General features: G+C 45.1%; 2 protein-coding genes across 3 annotated transcripts in view; one reads left to right on the forward strand and one right to left on the reverse strand.

The window, feature by feature from the left end:
• tbc1d30 (TBC1 domain family, member 30) overlaps positions 1-15,985 on the forward strand; it is a gene marked incomplete at its 5' end in the record, with an annotated part of 53,124 nt that extends 37,139 nt beyond the window's left edge. Inside the window, 9 exons of the mRNA XM_083632274.1 lie at positions 1,385-1,454; positions 1,996-2,094; positions 2,220-2,388; positions 2,927-3,032; positions 3,151-3,257; positions 3,437-3,576; positions 8,281-8,481; positions 13,406-13,471; positions 14,551-15,985. Of these exons, the coding sequence (XP_083488400.1) occupies positions 1,385-1,454; positions 1,996-2,094; positions 2,220-2,388; positions 2,927-3,032; positions 3,151-3,257; positions 3,437-3,576; positions 8,281-8,481; positions 13,406-13,471; positions 14,551-15,725 (2,133 nt within the window). The 3' untranslated portion in view covers positions 15,726-15,985. The remainder of the gene's footprint in view (positions 1-1,384; positions 1,455-1,995; positions 2,095-2,219; positions 2,389-2,926; positions 3,033-3,150; positions 3,258-3,436; positions 3,577-8,280; positions 8,482-13,405; positions 13,472-14,550) is intronic.
• Positions 15,986-17,954: 1,969 nt separating this feature from the next.
• Positions 17,955-23,260, reverse strand: part of rassf3 (Ras association domain family member 3) — a 56,932-nt gene continuing 51,626 nt past the window's right edge. The window contains exons 6-7 of one of the 2 annotated variants that reach the window (XR_014552482.1): positions 18,655-23,145; positions 17,955-18,574 (exon numbers count right to left, since the gene is read on the reverse strand). Coding sequence is in view for 1 of the 2 variants with exons in the window: in XM_083632042.1 (XP_083488168.1) it covers positions 22,996-23,145 (150 nt within the window). In the remaining variant the exon portion in view is untranslated. Of the gene's footprint in view, positions 23,146-23,260 lie in introns of both variants that reach the window. The other variant, XM_083632042.1, reaches the window with a different exon arrangement.

Here is a 23,260-nt window from a genome sequence, read left to right on the forward strand (position 1 = left end):
TCCATAATTCTGCTGTTTAAGGTCGTACCCAGCCAGTGAGCATGAATCCCTTCAAGGGATCACACGGCGCCACCTTAAACATCGTCACAGGAGCTGCTCCACCCACCTCAGATCCTTTACTTTGTACAGGAGACAGCGGAGAAAGCCGTGGAAACCGATGCATGCTTTCTGCCAGAGCCTATATATTGCTCCGTCTACAGCGAGAGTGGGCTCGGCTGCATCCGCGCTCACAACTGAGCTCTTATGCTTCTATCTATCTCCACACGATTTCCTAGAAAGGCAGCATCCGAAGCCGAACGGGCCAAGCCTTTTCGTTCAGTCGCGTTTGCCAGCGCGCATCATTTCCTTGATGCCCATCAAGGAAATGATGCGCGCAGCAAAGCTGGGATCTGTCCGGGGCAAAAACGAGTCGAGAAAGCAAACTCTGCGTGTGGGAGGAGCCCGCAGCTCAGAGGTGGAGAGGGGGAGGGGGGGGGGGGGGGGGGGGGAGAGGGGTGTGTGACACACACAGGCTGCACAGAAACCACACCACACGCCACCACATCAGAAAACACCAGCCAGAGTCCACCCGATCTGTGCTCGAAATTAGAGTGCAAAAGGTATTCATAAAAGGGGCTATAACTTGGAAAGAAAAAAAAAACGACAGAAAACCCATGAAAGTGCACTTTTTTGAGAGGCTGTAATTTCATAATGGAACTGTCTAGAAACAAAATTTCTTCTTTGGAAGAAGCAGGAGTGTTCAATCTTTCATTAAAGTCCAGCCCCGTTAATATAGCCATAATAGAAAAAATTCTATAGCTGTTTTCAACTGAATGGAAGTGAATCTGGCACAGGCTCCAGACAATTTTACTGAAGCGCTGTGGCACTGAATGTGTTAAGGTACACACACAAACATACGGAGTGATGCACTTAAGGTACACACACAAACATACTGAGTGATGCACTTAAGTTAAGGTACACACACACAAACATACTGAGTGATGCACTTAAGGTACACACACAAACATACGGAGTGATGCACTTAAGGTACACACACAAACCTACTGAGTGATGCACTTAAGGTACACACACAAACATACTGAGACAAAGAAAAATTAATGAAAATATGTAAATACTAGGCATCTCGTGCGCTTGATGCCTAGGCTCGCTCACTGCGCGGGCTCGCCCGCCCTGCAGCTCGTCGAGCTGGCCCTGCAGCTGGGCCACCGTGCGGTCTCGCCCACAGCTCAGCTGCTGCGTGGCCTCGCCTACTAAAAATGAACTATGAAATAAGTGGGACGTTACTGAAAATAGTGTGACATTAAATATGACTCCACAAATCAATAGCTTCTGTCTGTCTGTCTGTCTGTCTGTCTGTCTGTCTGTCTCCCATCTCTGTGTTCAGGTGATGATCTATTTGATTGACAAAGTGCTGCCTGAGAGTTATTTTGCCAACAACCTGCGGGCGCTGTCAGGTAAACACAACCACGCACACACACCAACACATACACATACACACCTACACACACCCACACACCCACACACACACACACACACACACACACACACACACACACACACACACACACACACACACCAACACATACACATACACACCACACACACACACACACACACACACACACACACACACACACACACACACACACCAACACACACACACACACACACACACACACACACATACACACACACACACAGATCTGTGGAGGAGGAAACCGCAGCAATGATGATACCATAAGTATATGTCACCGAGGTTCAGCTTGTATCAATCAATCAAGCTTGTACATTGTACATACTGTAATATGACAAGCTGGACTCTACATGCCAATATAGCTTCACATCAGGAGCATCAAAGTCTGATTTTCCTTCATGTTTATTTTATTTTTTGTATTGCCAGTATGGACGTGAAAGTCTGAAATTGCATTCATAATTGTCTTAAAACAGTCTTAAATTGAACTTGAAGAAAGCCTGTGTCATGTCTCTGTCTGTCAGTGGACATGGCGGTGTTCAGAGACCTGCTGCGTCTGAAGCTGCCCAGACTGTCCCAGCACCTCCACCACCTGCAGAAGGCTGCCAACAGAGAGGCCGGGGGTAAGGGCGGGCGTGTGTGCGTGTGTGTGTGTGTAAGAGAGAGAGAGAGAGAGAGAGAGAGAGATGCAGAGACAGTTCATTTAGTAGCAGCTCTCCCTCACAGTGCCTCTCTGTGTGTCCCTCAGGCAGCTACGAGCCCCCGCTGACCAACGTGTTCACCATGCAGTGGTTCCTGACCATGTTCGCCACCTGCCTGCCGCCGCCCACCGTGCTCAACATCTGGGACTCTGTGTTCTTCGAGGGCTCGGAGGTGCTGCTGCGGGTCGCCCTCGCCATCTGGGAACGCCTGGGAGAGTGAGTGGGCCGCTGCCCTGAAATACATTTTTCAACGGTTTAGTTTAAAAAATATTTTTTGATTGACGCTGCTGAAAGCTGATCATTTGTGCCAATAAGAAAGAACTTTAAATTGTGACAACCTTTTGCTCAATCATTTCAAGAAATGAAGGATTTCCCACAGAATTTTATTTTCAACAGGATGGAAAAGCCTCTGAAACATAATATGTAACGTAACAATAAATATGTGGTCGATCAAACGGCGGCATATCCATCATATCATAGGTGGACAATGCTGACTGGTTGATTTGAATAAAAGCCCAATATCAGAAAACCTACATATCTAGTCTAACCATAATAGCTATAGCACAACATTAAAGTGGTTGACAAACCATGTTAAATTCAAACCATGTTTTTAACATCAACATCTATTTTGTACATTATCTCTCTTCCCTTCCCTCTCTCTCCCTTGCCTCTCTATCTTTCCTCACCCTTTCTGCCTTTAACATCTCTCTCTCTCTCTCTCCCCCTCCCTCCCTCCCTCTCTCCCTCCCTCCAGGAGGATAGAGTATTGTCAGACAGCAGATGAGTTCTACAGCATGATGGGCTGTCTCACTCAGGAGATGCTGGAGCACAGCCTCATCGATCCAACTCAACTCATGCAGGTAGCGTGCACATGCTTCACAAACTGATGAAAACCACCCAACACCAAAAGGTTTTCAACCAACATGCAAATCAGTAGGCGGTTTTAATGTCACCTCTCCTCTCTCCTCCCCCCATCAGGAGGTTTACTCCATGGCTGTGTTTCCCTTCCCCCAGCTGGCGGAGCTGAGAGAGAAATACACCTACAACATCACCCCCTTCCCTACCTCAGTCAAATCCAATGGAAGGTCGGTCCCATGCTACACTGTAATGTGCCATTTTCACAAGTCTGACCAAGCCATAAGTACCGCTACCGGGAATTGAACCCGGGTCTCTGTGGTGGTAGGCGAGTGCTTTTACCTCTACACTACCCAGACGCCTCCCGCATGTTGTATCCTGATCTGATGATGATGCGGTCTTGTTCCAGTGGTGGTCTGGGCAGCTGGGAGAGTGACGATGATGCTGACATGGACGATGAAGACTCGGTGGTGACGGCGCTCGGCTGTCTGGGGCCCCTGGGCGGCCTGCTGGCCCCCGAGCTGCAGAGGTACCAGAAGCATCTCAAAGGTCAGTGCAGACACTCTAAACACTCTACATAACAAACTCCATGTGAATGGAGACTGTACGGGACAGCAGACGGACCGCTGCCCCAAATCCTCATGTTCTGCCCCCGATCCCGCCGCATGAACACGCTTCCTCCAGCCAAGTCCCCACTTCCTCCTCCTTCAACATCTCTTCCTGCCAAACAGGAAAAGGCAGAGAGACTTAACTAAAAACACAGACTACCGTAGGATCTTACGCACATGTTGTCACACCCTGGAGTGATTTACGGTACGGATTTATGATAGGTAAAATATTGCTAATTCTTAAAGGTGGTGCATGTAGCATTTTAACATGAATAAATCATTCTTATTATTCATTTTGAGACATTTGAGTATAATTACTGTTAAAAAAAGAAGACCGCCACTGAATAGATACGCTACATTTGAAAGGTGTGACAGGTGGAGAAATCACTCCCAACATATTTATCCTCTTCAGTAAAGGGAAAGACCCCAGGGACAAGAGGCTAAAGGTTTTCTGGGAAATGTAGCCTTAATTTGGAGAAATAAGCAGTAACAACACCACTGGTGTGAGATTGAGGCTATCAATCGTCTCCCTCAGGCCCTCATTTATTAATTTGTTAATTTTATACCAAGGTATCACAGAGGTAACTTGTCTTCAGAGGCTGTTTTTGTGTCAATTTTATGCACGATGTAATCAGAACTAAGCCATGCAAATAAACAGGAGTGACTGACTCTGCCAGGGCCAGTGTTGGGCAAGTTCACACTTCACAATAGCTAGCTCAAAATTAAGCTCACACAGATTAAAAGCAACTTGTTCATAGTTCACAATTTTGAACTAAGTTCACAGTGCCAAAAAATGAGCAGTTCAGTTCATGAGCAGTTCATTTCTTATCATGAGCGTCAAGTCAGCCAGAATGTAAAAGTAGGTCTTCTGCTTTTTATTTATTTATTTATTTATTTATTTATTTATTTATTTATTTATTTATTTATTTATTTATTTATTTAACCAGGTAGGTCAATTGAGAACCAGTTCTCATTTACAATGACGACCTGGCCAAGAGGCAGCATAAAAGGCAAATAGAAAACAAATGAACATAAAGAAAAACATAGAAACAAATAATACAATTATACACATCATACCAATCCTAAAAGAGTAATATTTACAATATTTACAGTGACATATTAAAAAGTAAATGGCTAAAGACAATAAGGACATATATGAAGAAGCAGATGGCTAAAAGCAAGTGCAATGATCTTGTACTATTGATTGTAGTGAGTTTTTGAAAGAGGAGAGCGGAATGAGTTGAGTTCAGTTTTAAGGTCCGTTGCAGATGATTCAGTCATCTGCAGCAGAAAACTGAAAAGAGGAACGACCAAAGGAGGTACGGGCTTTGGGTATGAGGAGATTTATGAAGCTACTGGAACACAGACTGCGTTTTGTGTTGTGGATATTAAGAAGTGACTGTAGATATGACGGAGTTTTACCTATAAGAGTTTTGTAAATGAATAAAAACCAGTGAGTTTGTCTGCGAGAATGGAGTGAATGCCAGTTCAGCAGAGAATACAGGCAGCAGTGGTGAGTGTTAAATGAAGATCCAGTCACAAAGCGGATAGCAGCTTGGTAAATAACCTCCAGTTTGTGAAGGAGAGTTTTTGAGGCAAACCTGTAGGCTACATCACCATAATCTAGAATTGGGAGCACTGACATTTTAACCAGAAGCTGTTTTGCAGAATGTGTAAAGGAAGATTTGTTACGGTAAAGAAAACCAATACAAGATTTGACCTTTGTGAGCAGTACATTTATGTGAGTTTGCTGTCAAGCCAGATACTGAGATACTTGTAGCTTTCGACACAATCAATCTCCGAGCCATCCAAGGTGGAAATTTTGAGGGGACACTCAACCTGTGGTAGATTTCTGTTAAAAACCATGCATTTAGTTTTATTTGTATTTAAAGCCAAATGGAGACTGTAGGCAAGGGCAATATTATTAACATAAATATTAAATAGTGTAGGACCCAAGATGCTATCTTGTGGGACACCGTTAACTAGGGGCAGGGGATCTGAAACAAGACCCTCCACCCTCACCGACCGTAGACGACCAGAACAGTAACGCTTGCTTTAGGGCTTTCAAAATAAAACTCATTGTAATGTTAACCTTAATATTAATTTTGATTAGTGATTTACAGCAACAGTTTCACTCCATATGTAGTCTTAACGTCAGTATTTTTATACAAGATTTGCTGTTTCGTTCATTGAAATACCTTTTTTTCTCCAAAGGTGAGCATTTGAAAACCTTTATTCTGAAAGTAAATTGCGGCATTTCTCCGTTGCTAGTCTGGGTAAACTGTTGCTGTCTTGACGCACCCCAAAAACAGGCTCACCGCTGTGTCAGTCAGCTTGTGTGTCTGAGCCCCCTGTAGGCAGAGCAGAGGAGGGATTCAAGAGAGAGAAGCAGAGACAGAAGCAGCGCAGCGAAAAGACAGCAAAACCCGTTTGTTTTTTCTTATGTAAATTACCACGCACATGTACACAATGGGCAATTATCGAGGTAAGAGAGCGAGAACGATAAGAGCGCTGTTCACTCCCGCAGGTGTTAACGATGCTCACGTTCATGCTCACTCGTTCACCAAAATATGAGCTTGCTCAATGAACGGTGCTCTTTTAGCGCGTTCATGCACAACACTGGCCAGGGCTTATTTGATACAGAGCCAAACGTCATCTTTGTCTGTTGTTTCAAATTGAATGGATTTGCATAGTCTCCAAAACAGTGTTTCAGTCATGTCTCTAGTCTATTGCAAGAAACATTGTGTGTGTTCAAATGTCAAATTCATTGAGGACTATCCAAATTCTGTTTTCTTCCCAATAGATTCTGTCACAAAGTATTGTGCCTTGGGGGTTCAAATGATTTTGATGAAAGAGGATGAAAGCATAACTGGGGAAACAATTTGGGAAGAAAAGGAGCTTAAAACTGACTAAAAAAAGGCACGTTGGATTGTGTCTGATTTGTGTATTATGCTAGAATGTCGTCTTCCCATTTTTGAAGCAAAGCTCTTGAGTCTAATCTCTGGATTCTCTGTTTGTTCCTTCTCAATCTGTCTCTTTCTGTCTCTAAAAGCAAACATCATAGTCATAAAATAAAAAAATCAAAATCAAAACAAGAAGCTGAAAACACAAGCGTGTAAAAGATGCAGTATTTAATAGTATGATTTTTAGGACAAAGGACATGATAAAATCGAGAAAAAGAGCTGAAAATGCAGTCTGCAATACACACCTAGACACTTCTTTTTTTAAGTACATGTTCATATCGTAGATATTATCATTATCATACTACTGCTATTATATCGGTTACATTATGCTTTAGGCCTACAATGACTATAATCTTATTAATTCATCTATTTTACCGCCACCACAGACACACCCAGTGTTACCTGCAGGATCTTTAATGTTTCACCTTAACTGAAGCAGATCTTCCTTCTCCCACACCAACCCCAGACCAGCCTTAACGTTTCACCTTAACTGAAGCAGGTCTTCCTTCTCCCACACCAACCCCAGACCAGCCTTAACGTTTCACCTTAACTGAAGCAGGTCTTCTCCCACACCAACCCCAGACCAGCCTTAACGTTTCACCTTAACTGAAGCAGGTCTTCTCCCACACCAACCCCAGACCAGCCTTAACGTTTCACCTTAACTGAAGCAGGTCTTCTCCCACACCAACCCCAGACCAGCCTTAACGTTTCACCTTAACTGAAGCAGGTCTTCTCCCACACCAACCCCAGACCAGCCTTAACGTTTCACCTTAACTGAAGCAGGTCTTCTCCCACACCAACCCCAGACCAGCCTTAACGTTTCACCTTAACTGAAGCAGGTCTTCTCCCACACCAACCCCAGACCAGCCTTAACGTTTCACCTTAACTGAAGCAGGTCTTCCTTCTCCCACACCAACCCCAGACCAGCCTTAACGTTTCACCTTAACTGAAGCAGGTCTTCCTTCTCCCACACCAACCCCAGACCAGCCTTAACGTTTCACCTTAACTGAAGCAGGTCTTCTCCCACACCAACCCCAGACCAGCCTTAACGTTTCACCTTAACTGAAGCAGGTCTTCTCCCACACCAACCCCAGACCAGCCTTAACGTTTCACCTTAACTGAAGCAGGTCTTCCTTCTCCCACACCAACCCCAGACCAGCCTTAACATTTCACCTTAACTGAAGCAGGTCTTCTCCCACACCAACCCCAGACCAGCCTTAACGTTTCACCTTAACTGAAGCAGGTCTTCCTTCTCCCACACCAACCCCAGACCAGCCTTAACGTTTCACCTTAACTGAAGCAGGTCTTCTCCCACACCAACCCCAGACCAGCCTTAACGTTTCACCTTAACTGAAGCAGGTCTTCTCCCACACCAACCCCAGACCAGCCTTAACGTTTCACCTTAACTGAAGCAGATCTTCCTTCTCCCACACCAACCCCAGACCAGCCTTAACATTTCACCTTAACTGAAGCAGGTCTTCCTTCTCCCACACCAACCCCAGACCAGCCTTAACATTTCACCTTAACTGAAGCAGGTCTTCCTTCTCCCACACCAACCCCAGACCAGCCTTAACGTTTCACCTTAACTGAAGCAGGTCTTCCTTCTCCCACACCAACCCCAGACCAGCCTTAACGTTTCACCTTAACTGAAGCAGGTCTTCCTTCTCCCACACCAACCCCAGACCAGCGCGGAGAGCAGGCCAACATGGCGGAGATGAGTCCTGGGGCAGTGGGGGCGAGAGGGGACCGAGCGGACCATCAAGCCGCCATCAACAGCATGATGCTGGAACGGATGAGCACGGACATCAGTGCCCTGACCAAGCAGTACGCACGCATCAAGAGGCGGCAGCAGCAGCAGGCCATGCAGCTCTACATACGCACAGGTAGGGGGAGACAGAGGGCTGCACTATGATGCCCAACCCGTTGCAGGACTCTGTAGCAGACTGGAGTATTGGCCCCAGCGGAGGTATGCACTCTCTGAGTGCACTTCTAGTTGTAGTATTTAAAAAATATATATATATACTACACTTGTTGTCCATGGGAAGACCATATCAAGATTCTATGGATATGTTGGATATTTATACTAGTATCTAGTGCTGGGCAATATATCAATATGAGACTAGATGTCTTGGATTTTGGATATTGTAATATCGTGATATGGCATAACAAGTGTCTTTTTCTAGTTTTAAAGGCTGCATTATAGTAAAGTGATGACTGTCTAGCTGTTCCATTATTTGCCTTTACCCGCTTCGTCATTATATCCACATTACTGATGATTATTTAACAAAAATCTCATTCTGTAAATATTTTACGAAAGTCAGAAAATTCAGTAAAAAAATATTGTAATATTTGATTTTGTCCATATCGCCCAGCTCTAGTAGCATCCTGGATTTTTTAGTGAGAGTTTTAGTGTCCCATGGTTTTAACATTTTGCCAAGCATAACATTCCAGGGGAAATACTGAATATTTGCACGCAAAATATTTGCGGTAGGCAGCTTCAGTCCAAATATATCAGCATCAATATCAGCCTTCAAAAACTCATATCAGTCGAAGCCTAGTCATAAAGAAAATATATTTTTTCTTTCTCAAATGTCGACATAAAGGCTTCGTATGGGGAGCTTCTGCTAAGATAGTGGCATAAAATGCAGCTCGTCACCATGGAAACAAAGTAGGTGTCACGTGACCGGCTTTTTATTATTGGCATAAAATGCAGGCGAGGCAGAGCTCCATCTTCTTCAGTAAGTGGAATATTTACTTTACTTTATTGATATTTAGCAGACGCCTTTATCCAAAGCGACATACAACCAGGATTACAACACAGTACAGCAATAAGAAAATTACATAACAGTTTTAGCGAACAAATGTATAAACAGCTATTTAAATTAAGATATATTTACAGACAAAAGAGCATAGGACAATAGAGCGTAGGAGCTAGAGAGGGTTTACAGGGGGGCAACATGAAGACTGAAAAGACGGGTTTTTAACTGTTTTTTGAAAATGGGTAGTGATTTGGCCGTTCTTATTGTAGAGGGGAGCTCGTTCCACCATTTTGGTGCAAGATGGGGAAAAAGTCGTGATCGGGAGCTGTTAAAACCACGTGGGGGGGGAGGGGCAAGGTGTCCTGAGCTAGTGGAGGGTCGGAGTGCGCGGTGAGGGATCTGGAACTTGACCATAGGTTGTAGGTATGGTGGGGCTGTGAGGTGAACTGCTGAGTAGGCCAGAACAAGTGTTTTGAATTTGATCCGTGCAGTGATGGGAAGCCAGTGAAGTTCATGGAAAAGCGGGGTGATGTAGGAGAATTTTGGTAGGTTGAACACTAGACGGGCTGCAGCATTTTGAATAAGTTGGAGTGGTTGAGTGACAGAAACAGGGAGACCGGCCAGAAGAACGTTGCAGTAGTCCAGACGCGACAGAATGAGTGACTGAATGAGGAGTTGAGCTGCTTGTCTGGAGAGGAACGGGCGAATTTTACGGATGTTGTAAAGGGCGAATCTGCAGGACCGGGCTATTGCTGCGATGTGGGTAGTGAAGGACAGTTGGTTGTCAAGAGTGACTCCAAGGTTTCTAGCTGTTTGTGAGGGAAAGACAGGAGTGTTGTTGAAGGAGATGGAGAGGTCAGTTACAGGACAGTCTTTGGCAGGGAAAAGGAGAAGCTCGGTTTTTGGTAAGTTGAGTTTGAGGTGGTGGTTGGACATCCAAGTGCCAATGTCTGTGAGGCAAGCTGAGATCCGTGATTGAATTTGAGTGTCAGAGGGGGGGAAGGAAAGGAACAGCTGGGTGTCGTCGGCATATGAGTGATATGAAAAACCATGGGATGTGATGACGTGGCGGAGTGAAGTCATGTAAAGAAGGAAGAGAAAAGGACCAAGGACAGAACCCTGAGGGACACCCGTGGAAAGAGTGCAGGGGGTCGAAAGGGATCCTCTCCAGGAGACCTGATAGGAGCGGTGGGAGAGATAGGAAGAGAACCAAGAGAGTGCAGAGCCAGTGATACCCAGGTCGGAGAGAGTAGCGAGGAGAATTTGGTGGTTGACGGTGTCGAATGCAGCAGATAGGTCGAGAAGAATGAGAAATGAGGAGAGGGAGGCAGCTTTGGCGGAAAGAAGAGACTGAGTGACGGAGAGGAGAGCAGTTTCAGTGGAGTGGGCGGGTTTGAAACCAGATTGGAGAGGATCGGATAGGTTGTTATGGGAGAGATGAATGGAAAGTTGATTTGATACTGCACGTTCGAGTGTTTTGGAAATGAATGACAAGAGAGAGACGGGACGGTAGTTCCGAATGACAGTGGGGTCGAGGGATGGTTTTTTCAGTAGGGTTTTCACCCGTGCAGTCTTAACACATTGACTGCCAGCCGTTTTTTTTTGCTGTAGGTAGCTTCTGCCAAGCCGTTTTTTGAGGATTCTGGCTCATTTTACAAGAGCCGAGGATTCTTTTCTGCTTGGAGTTTGTGAACATACAATATCTCAAAAGTACTAATAGAATGTGTACTTTCTCTGTCTAAAAGAGTTAGTTTGTAGAGTTAGTAGTTATGTAAGCATTAGCAATTGAATACAGCATGGTTTCAGCGTCAGAAAAAAGATTCAGAGATAAACGGCTTTTTGTGAAATTCGATAGAACAGTCACTTTAACCATTCATTTTTGGCATCAGTAAGACCTAAACAATAGTTTTGAACAGTAATTTCCTCCATAACAGCAGGAAACTCCCCTCTGCTCAACTCCTCCCTCCGTGGGCGTTCTTCTTGGCTGCAGCGCCGTGTCACAAGCACTTTCCTACCTGTGCAAATGCACTTTCTCATACTCTCGACCTCTCAAATAAATTTCTGAATAGAAATTAAATTACTCTAAATTAGAGCGAAAAAGAAACAAAAAAGAATGGGTTGAAAATCCCATTCTAAAAGCCTTTTATGGCTGTTTCCAATTTGGTGCTATTTTGCAAGGCAAAATCGCCTGCTGCACCACAAGCTTGTCACCGGTCTCACTGCCCCGCTGCCGCTGTGCGGCTGTGCCTGGCTGTGCCTGTCTGCGTGGCCGCTCCCCGAGGAAGCCCGGCTGGACTCGCCCGCCTCCCGGAGCCCTGGCCGAGAGCTCCGATGAAGCCCCTGCGACTCTGGTCATATTTACGCTGCGTGCCTCAAAGTGTGCTCCATCCGCAATCCACCAGGCAAGTTTGCAATCCCGCACTGCCAGCAATCAGCGCGAAAATGAAAGCGCCTCCGCCAATCCATTTTCATGAGAATGGAAATGGATCACACTGCTTTTTGCTTGCCTTCCTACTTCCTTGTCGCCACTTAGTGGGTCGGTGGAATGGGTTGTACACGTTGTACACGTCCAATACTTATATAAGATATGTAAAAGGGTTAGATGCACAACCCACCGTCAAAAAAAAAAAATCGATGCCAACGACGTGTTTACACGTTGTTGGCAGTCAACAGCTGGATTCTGAAAACGTGTATACACGTTGTTGGCAGTGAACGTGTTAGTCTTAAGTGCAGTCGGAAAGACACCAGATGATAGAGAGGAATTAATGAGGGAAGTGAGAAAGGGGGAGATGTCAGGGGAGATGGATTGAAGCAGGGAGGAAGGGATGGGGTCAAGAGGGCAGGAGGTGGCACGGTTTGATGAGATGAGTTTCAGAACTTCTTCGGAGGAGAGGGGAGAGAAGGAAGAGAGACAGGAAGTAGGGGGTGGAGAGATTTGGTTGATGATAGGAAAGACTGGGGGCGGGAAGGATGAACTGATGTCTTGAATCTTTTTGGTGAAGAAGTTTGAAAAGTCGTCGGCAGAGAGGGAGGAGGAGGGAGGGGGGGTTGAGGAGGGAAGAGAAAATGGAGAACAGTTTGCTGGGGTTGGAGGCAGAAGACTGGATTAGGGAGGTGAAGAAGGAGGTTTTAGCCTGAGAGACAGCAGCAGTGAAATTGGAGAGGATGAGGTGGTAGGCTGTGAGGTCGGTGGGGTTGTGAGATTTGAGCCAGGTTCGTTCAGCTGCTCGGAGTTTGGTGCGGTGAATTCGGAGGGGTTCAGTTAGCCAGGGGGCGGGGGGTGAGGATCGGGCGGGTTTGGTGATGAGTGGGCAGAGGGAGTCGAGGGCAGTGGAGAGAGAGGATAGGAGCAAAGTGGAGGCTATGTCGGTTGAAAGAAGAGAAAATTGCTGGGCTGAGGGGAGGAGCGAGAGGGCAGCAGAGGAAAGGGTCGTCGGAGAAAGGGATCGGAGGTTGCGACGGGTGGTGATAGAGTGGGTGGGGGGGCTGGAGATCGGAAGGGAGAAGGAAATGAAATAATGGTCATATTGTGAACACACCCAGAGAGAAACAAGCACGGAGAGTCTCACACACACACACACACACACACACACACATGCAGACACACCCAGAGAAACACAAGCACATGGAGAGTCTCACACACGCACGCATGCACGCACGCGCGCACGCGCACACACACACACACACACACACACACACACACACACACACACACACACACACACACACACACACACACAGAGAAACACAGGCAGATGGAGGGGGTCTCTCTCTCTCACACACACACACACACACACACACACACACCCTGAATAAACAGTAGGCGGTCGGTAGGTGCACACACGCGACATGCAAAATTTATACAGTAGTACACACACTTGTATTTCACACACACACACACACACACACACACACACACACACACACACACACACAGAGGAAGCAGTACACTACACATACATCAAGAGTAGCTAATATACGTGTGGGGGTAGAGGGACACACACAGAGCAGAAAGTGAGGTGTGTGACTGTTGGTGTGTGACTCATAGGAGCTGGAGTCGGAGTGACCACAAACCCAGGGGTTCTACAGGAACCTTCTACCAAACCTGACGATGGTACTGACCGCCGCAACCACCATACTGGGGTTGAACTAATGGGTGATCAGTAGGGGTGTCACGATACACTAATTTCACGATACGATACGATACGATACACGATATTGGGTTCACGATAACGATATGATACGATATTTTAACAATATTTTTTTTAACAAAAGTAAATAATTTGTATGTATTTATTTATCATTTATTTAGTCCCGTTGAAATCGAAACCTCTTTTCAAGGGAGCCCTGGGAAAATACTGGAAAAATAGTCTTTCATTTGAAATACACAAAATACAAAACAAATGCTGTTTTTGGAAATTGTTATTATAATAACTAGAAAACAACATGGAAGATAATGCTTCTCTTGCAATAGAATGTGTCACACTGTCACAAACTAAATGTTTGTTGCATGGTGAAAGAAAAATAAAGTATACAATCTATTTCTTAAATAACTCATGCTCAATGGTCCCTAAACTTATGTAATCTTATGTACCCCTTGAGCTGTTTTGCCATGCCAGTAGTAGTCTACCCCCTCACTCATGCGTGTTGATTCTGCTAAATTTGTTCTATTATTATTCAGGAGCAATTTTTTTTTTTTTTTAACAATATCATTTCTTTCTGACGATATCGATATCGTGACGTTACGATATCGCGATATATCGTGCGACGAAATATCGTGACACCCCTAGTGATCAGTAATAGGGGTGTTCTGATTTGAAGGTGTTCAATGATTCCCTGGTGTTTGAATGAATGCAATCTGATTAATTGGGCAAATGACTATTAATTATAGAACACATGAAATTAAAAAGCATATTGCCTACTGTCGCTTGATTATCATTCGCTTTTCAATGGTGCAATATGTTTAAGGACTAACTGGGCTTTTGGTGATGGTTTTAGGGCCGGTGGCAGCAACAATTCACAGTTCTATTGATAACACAACATTGATGGACTCTCACGCTAGCAGCTAATGTGAGGTGGCTAGTAGTGGCTATTAGTGGCTACTAGTGGCTACTAGTTGATTGTTAACATCAATTGTATTATTTACATGAGTTGCCTAACGACTCGGCTCCCCCAACCCTGTCTCCTCTCCAGAGAAATGCCCCGCCACCAATGTCCTGGCCTCCCAGCTCAGCCCCTGCACTCCAGTGGTCAATCATCTCCTTCTGGGTCGCAAATCACGCGGAGCTTCCCGGGCCTCCAGACCCATATGCATGCTCCCGGGGGCCCGGCCTGCCCCTCTGCCCCAGACCCAGGCTTCCCCGGCCAGGCAGCGCTGCGGGTTGCTGCCCTCCGATGGCACCGGCTCCCCAGGAAGCTCGGGAGGAGGCGTGGGCTCGCCCTGGCGCGCCCACGTCCGGGCTCACCGTAGGAATATAGCCAGGGCCCGAGCGCAGCTAGGCTTTGGGGAGGAGGAGGGGAGAGGAGAATCCGAGAGAGGAGAAGACAGAGATGGAACAGGAAAGGTTGATGAGGAGGAGGAGGGGAGTGACGTTCCTGCATCTCCCTCTCCTGAACCCACTCTTGCAGGGCCAGAATGCCAAGAGGTTCAACAGGCTACAGATGCGGGAAACATGGCGGAAGTGAGAGAGGCGGCGAAGCGACTGGCTTCTCTGGAGCTCGAATCGAGCACGCCCTCCCCCACCGACGCTCCCCCAAACCCTGACACACATCCTGGCTCTCCCCCCGTCATACCGCCACAGTGTCACCGGGAGTCGGGAGCCGCGGCCCAGGTCCCCGTCCTCCCTCCGCCACCGCCGGCCTCACGCGCACGCAGAGAGTCCGACTCTTGGAGTTCGGAGAGCTCCCTCGTCGCTCCACCTCCCTCTCACGACTCCTCCACCTCCACGCCCTCCACTCTGAGTCCAACTCCTGTCGACGCGTCCCGCTCGCCTTCCTCATCCTCCCCACTGCCCCGACTCACGTCTTCCCCTTCCGTCCCGTCCTTCTCCCCTCTCTCTCTTCCTTTCCCCTCCGGCTGTTCCATGACCTCGTCCCCCTCTAGCCCCTCGCTCTCCTCGCTCTCCTCGTTGTCCAGATCTCACATACCCTCCTCCCCGTCCAGCCCGGCGCTCTCCTCCCCCTCCTCTGCCCATAAGCAGTCCTCCGTCTTCTCCCCCTTCCCGTGCGTCAAGCAGCCCAGGAAGTCGGCCGCAGCCAGGAACCTGGGCCTCTACGGCCCCACGGCCAGAACACCCACAGTGCATTTCCCCCAGCTCAGCCGCAACCTCAACCACAGCAGCGGCGTCAGCACCACCAGGAGGCGCTGATGATGCCGTATCTAATCCACATAACGGTCGTAGACGTGGACAGTGGAAACACACTTGTCACTTGGTAGGAAAAATCATTCTGTAGTTATACCGCATTGCCTCTCGCTTATCAAGGAAACTGCCCATGTCCTATTCTACTGTATCATGTCCTATTCCACTGTGTGAGTGAATTGAAAGTGTCAACGTTGTCAAGGCTCATCCTGAAGTTCATAAGCCATTCAGATGCACAAGACTAGTGTATGTGTATAACTGTGTGAATTTGTGACAGTCATTTCTTAATGGTTTGCTAAAGGTCAAAAGGAGTGTTCGACCTGCATGGGTATTATTTTACTGTTACTATATATATATATATATATATATATATATATATATATATATATATATATATATATATATCCCTTTACAGCAGCCTATCCAGGTTCTTCTTGGCCATACATACACAAAATGTTGGGCTGCCACATGTGAGGCTAAACTAGGTTTGGCTGACTCTATATTGTGTCTTGAGTAAGGCAACAACAAGTTATTCTCTATCTATGCTCGACAGCAGCGTCTCTTAAACAGAAGTTTGTGATCCAAAAGACAATGCGTCATGAGTGCTTTGTTTCCTAAGAGATGACAATATAGCCATCCACGTTTCTATGCCAAGTATTTAAACAAAACTACACAAGAAATACCTAAGAATTTCTGTACATGAAGAATCATAAAAACTGTGTCCATAAAACTTGTGATGTCCTGAAGCACTTAATGTTTGTCCTGTTCAAGGGTCTGAAATGAATCTGTATGTACTGTACTCTGACTCAAGTCTGTCTGTGTCTCCACTGTTGGACATGAGGCTGTACTCTGACTCTGTCTGTCTCTCCACTGTTGGACATGAGACTGTACTCTGACTCTGTCTGTCTCTCCACTGTTGGACATGAGACTGTACTCTTTACTCAGTCTGTGTCTCCACTGTTGGACATGAGACTGTACTCTGACTCAGTCTGTCTGTCTCTCCACTGTTGGACATGAGATTGTACTCTGACTCTGTCTTTCCACTTTTGGACGTGAGACTGTACTCTCTGACTGTCTTTCCACTGTTTGACGCGAGACTGTACTCTGACTCCATCTGTCTGTCCACTGTTGGACATGAGGAATGTCCTGTACTCTGACTCTGTCTGTCTTTCCACTGTTGGACATGAGGAATGTCCTGTACTCTGATGCCATCTGTCTGTCTTTCCACTGTTGGACATGAGGAATGTCCTGTACTCTGACGCCATCTGTCTGTCTCTCCACTGTTGGACATGAGGAATCTAATGTCTCCGCCACTGACCGTAAAGTAGCTGTGAATGGGAGTGCTGATCTGAGTGTTTTGATTTGAAATATGAATTGAATTCTTCATGCACTGGAATGAGTACTGTTATGGATCTGATGTGCAAATGTGTAGACAGGCTTTGATGCTGAAACATAATTGGAAATTATGAGGTGTCAGCAAATGTAATGTTTGCTTAAGAAATGGTCGATAGCGCTGTTCATGTAAAATAAATCGGCACAACACTAATACATGGAAGACTTTTTTTTTTTGATTGGCTTGTTGGTTTTAGATTGGCTTGTTGGTTAACTTAACCTGTTCAATGATGACATGGACTCCATGCTAACAATTTAGCATACAGTATTTTCAGTGATAAGCCACATGTAAGAGAAGGATAGTGTTTTTTATTGTCTGGTAGCTATAATGGTTTGTTTTTGGGATTATTTCAGGTGAGCAGAGTTTTTAACAATCTCCCACATTAAACTGCCAGACAGCTTTAGAGCTGCTACAACTTCTCATTTTCTCACTTTTGATGCCTTCCAATATGAGGACGGGGATTCGACTCCTGGTTGAACCACACACATTTTTGTAAAACAATAGGTTTAGGCAAGTACAACAATGTGGTCGTGGTTGGATAAGAAAACCCTCATCTTAAACACATCTTTTTAACTTTTCACACGTTTTCAGGAAGAAGCAATTATTGCAGCAACCAATCAAATGAGTTCGGGGTTGGGTTTTGCCGGCCCGTACTAGGAACAAATGTTGGTCCAGGAACGACGCCAACACATTGGGGGTTTTCAAGTGGGCACCTTCCTTCACCAATGCTTCAGTAAGTTAGGCCCACGACATCTCAAGAAGGCTTAATGGTGAAACCGGCATGTGATGAAACCACTCCAACACACCAAACTTGTGTTTTAATTTCAACTTTAATAGATGTCTGAAGAAAGGCCACATTCGGCAACGTTTCAAAAAGAAAGGAAAAGTTACCTACAAAGATAAACCTGATTCAAGCTGTTATTAGCCTACACTGTAGATATGGCAACACGAAACCATCTCATCTCGCCGGCAGGGATTTTGCTGTCTGCAGCTGCTCTTCTACCTTGACTCTTTGTACTTCAGTGGAAATGGTCTCCACATGATGCTGATGCTGCACAGGGCATCTATTCTCCAGACAAACAAACAAAACAAAAAATGGCAGAAGAGCTACAGACATCTTTGGCAAATCCGGCCATTGAAACTCCAGACATAGATCACACAAAGCTTAGGCTACTTCATCTCAAGATGAGCAACAGTAAAATAGTCTCATATTGATTATAGATTGACGCTGATATTGAAAAGGTGTTGAGCTAGTATGGCGTAGTGACTATTGTAAAAGCTAATTTTACATCCACAACATTTTATCAACAGTTTCATTCTAGCCGCCATCATTGTATCCCAAATACTGTTTCCAAACTGAATTGAGACTTATGACAAAACTTGAATGATCATTTAGTGGTGATAACCTGACACTGCCAGAACAATACTGCCCCCGTCTGGCAGTCAGGTTATAGTGGTGAGGCACCTGGGATAATACACACCATGATCCTTTAGTGGTGAGGCACCTGGGATAATACACACCATGATCCTTTAGTGGTGAGGCACCTGGGATAATACACACCATGATCCTTTAGTGGTGAGGCACCTGGGATAATACACTTCATAATATCAAGCCAATCAAACTGCTCTGTTCAAACTAAATGTAGCAGAAAAGAGGACAACTCTTGGTGTGAAATGCCAACTCTCAAGTTAACTCAATATCCTACAGGTCAGCCAGAGCGTTGTGTGCTCTATGTCTCTAGTTATGGTTGTACAGTCTTAGAAAATGATCTCTGAATACAAACAAGATACTGTAAATCAACTTTGCATACATGACAAACACTACTGGGCCCAATAGCTTTTTTCATAATGGCTAAATACATCAACAAGCCAATCATTTGCATAACTAGCAGGTAGGGCTGTCCCCGACTCAGAATTCTGTCAGTTCAATCTGATTTGGCTGTTCAATACGAATATTCGACTATTCTTTTTTAATAAGAGTAACAATCAGAAAACCCATTGGCATGAGCTTGTTTGATTTGTTAGTTTGTTTAATTGGGACTTGGTTTTACTGTATTAATAGGCTGATACCAATTTAGGCTATATATCATGATCTATTGGGAGAAACCAAGCAATTCTATGTAAAATCAGAAATTCAGCACCCCCATATAGCCGGAATGGAATGATCCTTGTTTCATAAGCACATTTTGCGACTATTCGACTGTGAGATTGGCAGTCAAATCAGGCTCCTTCAAGCAAATCGTAGACTACTTTTGTGGTCACCCCTACTAGCAGGGCTGTTGTTGACGTTTGTGTTAAACTCCTCATGAATACCATGTGGGTGGGGCTTACCAAGTCAGGTAAGCTGTCAATCACAGCAAGGTGGAGTAAAGTTAACTAGTATTTGTATACTAGTATTTTCCTCCACCCATCTGGTTACTAGGAAACAACAAACTACTTGCAAACACCATTTGACCCAGGCGGGATTTACTAGTGTTTATATTATAATGCAGTCGTCCAGTAGTGTGTACATTAAGCATGTATGTATAGAAAAAGACAAACCAGAACACATGCCAGAGTTGAGAATCAACCAAACATTTCACAGTCTACAGCTAACTTTGAACAAATCGTATGGAAGCTCGTCGGGACAGAAACCAAAATATAATTCTGTCACACCGTACTTCCATCTATGTCCATCTCTTAACAATATAAAAGAGTGTAGTTTAACGAAAGAGTAAAACTTTCAAACATAAGATCACGTCATAGTGTGTTATGATTTGAGAAAACATGCAGATTGAGAGCGTTTGTTGAAAAAAACAAAAACGGGACAAAGAGAAAAAGAAAAAGTCAAAAAAATCAAAACCCGTCTTCCCTGAATTAGAAGGTAAAGTGCCCAAAAAGATACTCTAGTTGATACGATTGATCTGGTGCAAAGCCCTGGCGGTGTGTGTGTGTGTCATGAACGGTAGAGTAACACTACAACGCACTTCAACAGCATACGTTGTTTACAGATACAACAACAGACTTCCATATACTTTTAAATTATAATACCCAGTGTTTGAGAGTAAATTAGATTTTGGGTTGACAACCCCTTTAAATAAAATTCTAAACTATATATTTGTCCCTCCAACGGGATGAGAGCTCGAATATTTTTTGCTCCAGGCAACACCTAAACTCTGCACATTTAAAAAAAATATCTTTGGTTATAATATACAGTATTTAAAAAATAAAAGGAAAAAGGGTAAAATAAATCTACACCAATAGATGTTTGACACAGGTAAATGTGTAGTTGCAGGAATCGTCCACTCGATGGCGGCATTACACAGCAGCCTTCTACAGAAACGCAGCACTGTCAGCCCGACATCATAAAGTACTTGCAGTTAATGAACCATTTTACACCCACCAGCTTTGCATTTCTTGATCAATGAAACTCGGAACATCCCAGTTGTGAGAAAGAAACTAGAATACTTGTTTTGTTTGTCCAACTGATTGTCACTCAGGATTCCTTTCTACTTGTGTGTTTGTCGTTTCCTTCATCTATCATCACTCAACACAGTGGCACAGATGAAGACACCACCGCTAAAGGGCAAAACACATCGGCACCGTACGACGCGAATCAAAACAGCCGCCTCCCATTATTTCCCATTTGTACGACCCCACATCGGCACGCCACTTCAGAGGCATCACATGACCTGATGTGTTTTGGACTTAACAGAAGCAACAGAGATAAAGGTTTGTCGAGCACAACATTCAAAACATGCCTCTTTGGTCTCTAAGCCATATCCTGAATTCTATATGCCACAGAAGACATTGTACTGTTGTATATACATGTAGATATTAAGGCATCTATTTCCTATACTGGCAACACTATCAAAAGGCCTGTGTTACTTTAGGGACGTTAATGAGCACTACTAAACACAAACAGGTAGCTGAGCAATGTTTCACTTTGTTCAGCATGTTTGAGTCCTGCCAGCCTCCCTACATACTTTTTCTGTCTACTAGTTTCCACCGTGTGACAGTTTTCCATGTGGTCCACCTCCACCCGGCTCTGCTTTCCAAAGCAGAAAGCAGGGTTGACGAGTAGGTCAAGGCTGCAGCTTTAGCCAGGCTGTTGAGATAAGGGCAAAGCACGGCTGTCTGAAATGAAAGGCTGCGGACAGACGTGTGTGTGTGTGTGTGTGTGTGTGTGTTGGGGGGGGGGGGGGGGGGGTAGGACAATACGGCCATTTTGCCCTCCTCTGTGTTGCTGCTATCAGCACTTCCAGACCTCCATGTCTCTTAGTAACACCACAGCCACGGATCAGAGTGGAAACATACAGCAGATTGAATGAGGAGTGCAGAAAGTGCAGGGGCAGTTAATCACACGGACTTCAGCTTCAGCTCCACTAGACGAGACATTTAGCTTTGAAGTGAAGTCCAATGAAGACAATGGCCACACTGCGTTAGTGTTGATGGATAGCTTCTCTGGCCATAAAGCCTCACACAACCTGTTCCTAAACATAAACCCTCACACAACCTCTTCCTAAACAGCCTTTTTGAAACAAAACCATTCTTCTTAGACTGTTTTGTTCCTTCCTTCCTTCTTCAGAGGTTTCTCTTCTACTTCCTCTACGCCAGTTAGTCAACATCCAGAAACCAGTCTATTCCCACAGTACGAACCCCTCCTCCTCTAACCACAGTGGGCAAGTCTGGAGGTCAAAGGCAGTCTGTTCAGTCTATGCTTGGTCAAACTCAGCTAGTGGGTTACGTCCCCTCTGTCACCATCTTCACTCTCTTCTTCTTCACACACAATGAGAAGTGATCCAAGGCTTTTTACAGACTGCATCCAAGACAGAACTACTTCCACATAACCTTCAACACACCAGTCACTTAGTCTTTCTATAGAAACCTCTCTTCTTTCTGTTTCACTTCTCACATCTACAATTCACCTGATTAGCCCTTGGCTCTTTTCTATAGACAGCAGAAGGCACACCCACTTCTGGTTTAGGCATACGCACCAGAGCCCCCATCTACATTTAGTAAAATACTAATACTGTCTCTCTATTCATTCTATACCTCTGTCTCCGTATGGTTAATCTATACCTGTCTCCATACAGTACGGTTAATCTTTGTCCCTTTCTTCATTCAGTAAAATCCTCTCAACTTTCAGGCCACTACAGGCTGAAAAAGGTGATGATGGATGGGTGGGTGTGTCCGTGTGTTGTGCTGCTCATGTTGCCTGTGTATTTACACATTTACTTAAATTGGTCGACCTTAACAACCTGTTTCCATTGGTTTCAGATTGCTGCTACGCCTCTGGAGAATAAACTAAAATAAGACCTTTTTAAAAGAAAAAAATGAAACAATAAGAAAAAAGCTTTACCCACATAAATTAACAAAAAGTATGTACAAACAAACAAATTAAATAAAAGTCAAATAATCCAACTCAACGTATGGCCGTAAGTCTTTCACAAGTTTAAAGGATAAAAAGAGGAAAAAAAGATAAATCAGATTGTGAGAGAGAGAGAGAGAGAGAGAGAGAGAGAGAGAGAGAGAGAGAGAGAGAGAGAGAGGATAATTGAATATGGCACGTTGGCACAATGATAATCAGAGTCATTCTTCTTCTTTGGTATGTGTAGGCAGATGGGGCAGAGCTGGCGCAGGTTAAGTCTTGAGTCCGGGCCGAGTGAAACTCCACCCGCCTCCATCTAGAGGCCATTAAAGGTGCAGCACACTAACTGGGCTGCTGCAAGCACAGAGGACCCATTTTGTCCGTTCGTCCACCGATCCATTCTCTTCATCAGAGTCACTACTCGTCCGTCTATTCTCAGGAAATTAGTTGTTTATAGCATCCCTCTCTCTCCTCCAAAATGTCCTCCCGTCCATCCCCTCCGGCCCTCTAGGGGGCAGTAGTCATGTTTTGTTCCTCTAAGAGGGCCCCCTCGGCTCCCTCAGTGCCTCCTGCAGTCTTTGGCGGTAGCTGTCGTAGCGGCGAGTCACCGCCTCCATCTGCTCCTGCTCCTCCTTCTCCAGGATGCGCAGGAAGTTGCGGAGTTCCGGGATGGAGAACGCGTCCCACTGGAGAGAGGAGGAAGAAGAGAGAGGAGGAAGAAGAGAAAGGCGACAACAAGAGCAACTTATTTGAAAAGTCAACTGTAAATCTCACCATTTGCATCAGATAGATAGATAAGAA

This window comes from Poromitra crassiceps (genome assembly GCF_964638095.1).
Source record: "Poromitra crassiceps genome assembly, chromosome: 2".
Lineage (NCBI taxonomy): Eukaryota > Metazoa > Chordata > Actinopteri > Beryciformes > Melamphaidae > Poromitra > Poromitra crassiceps.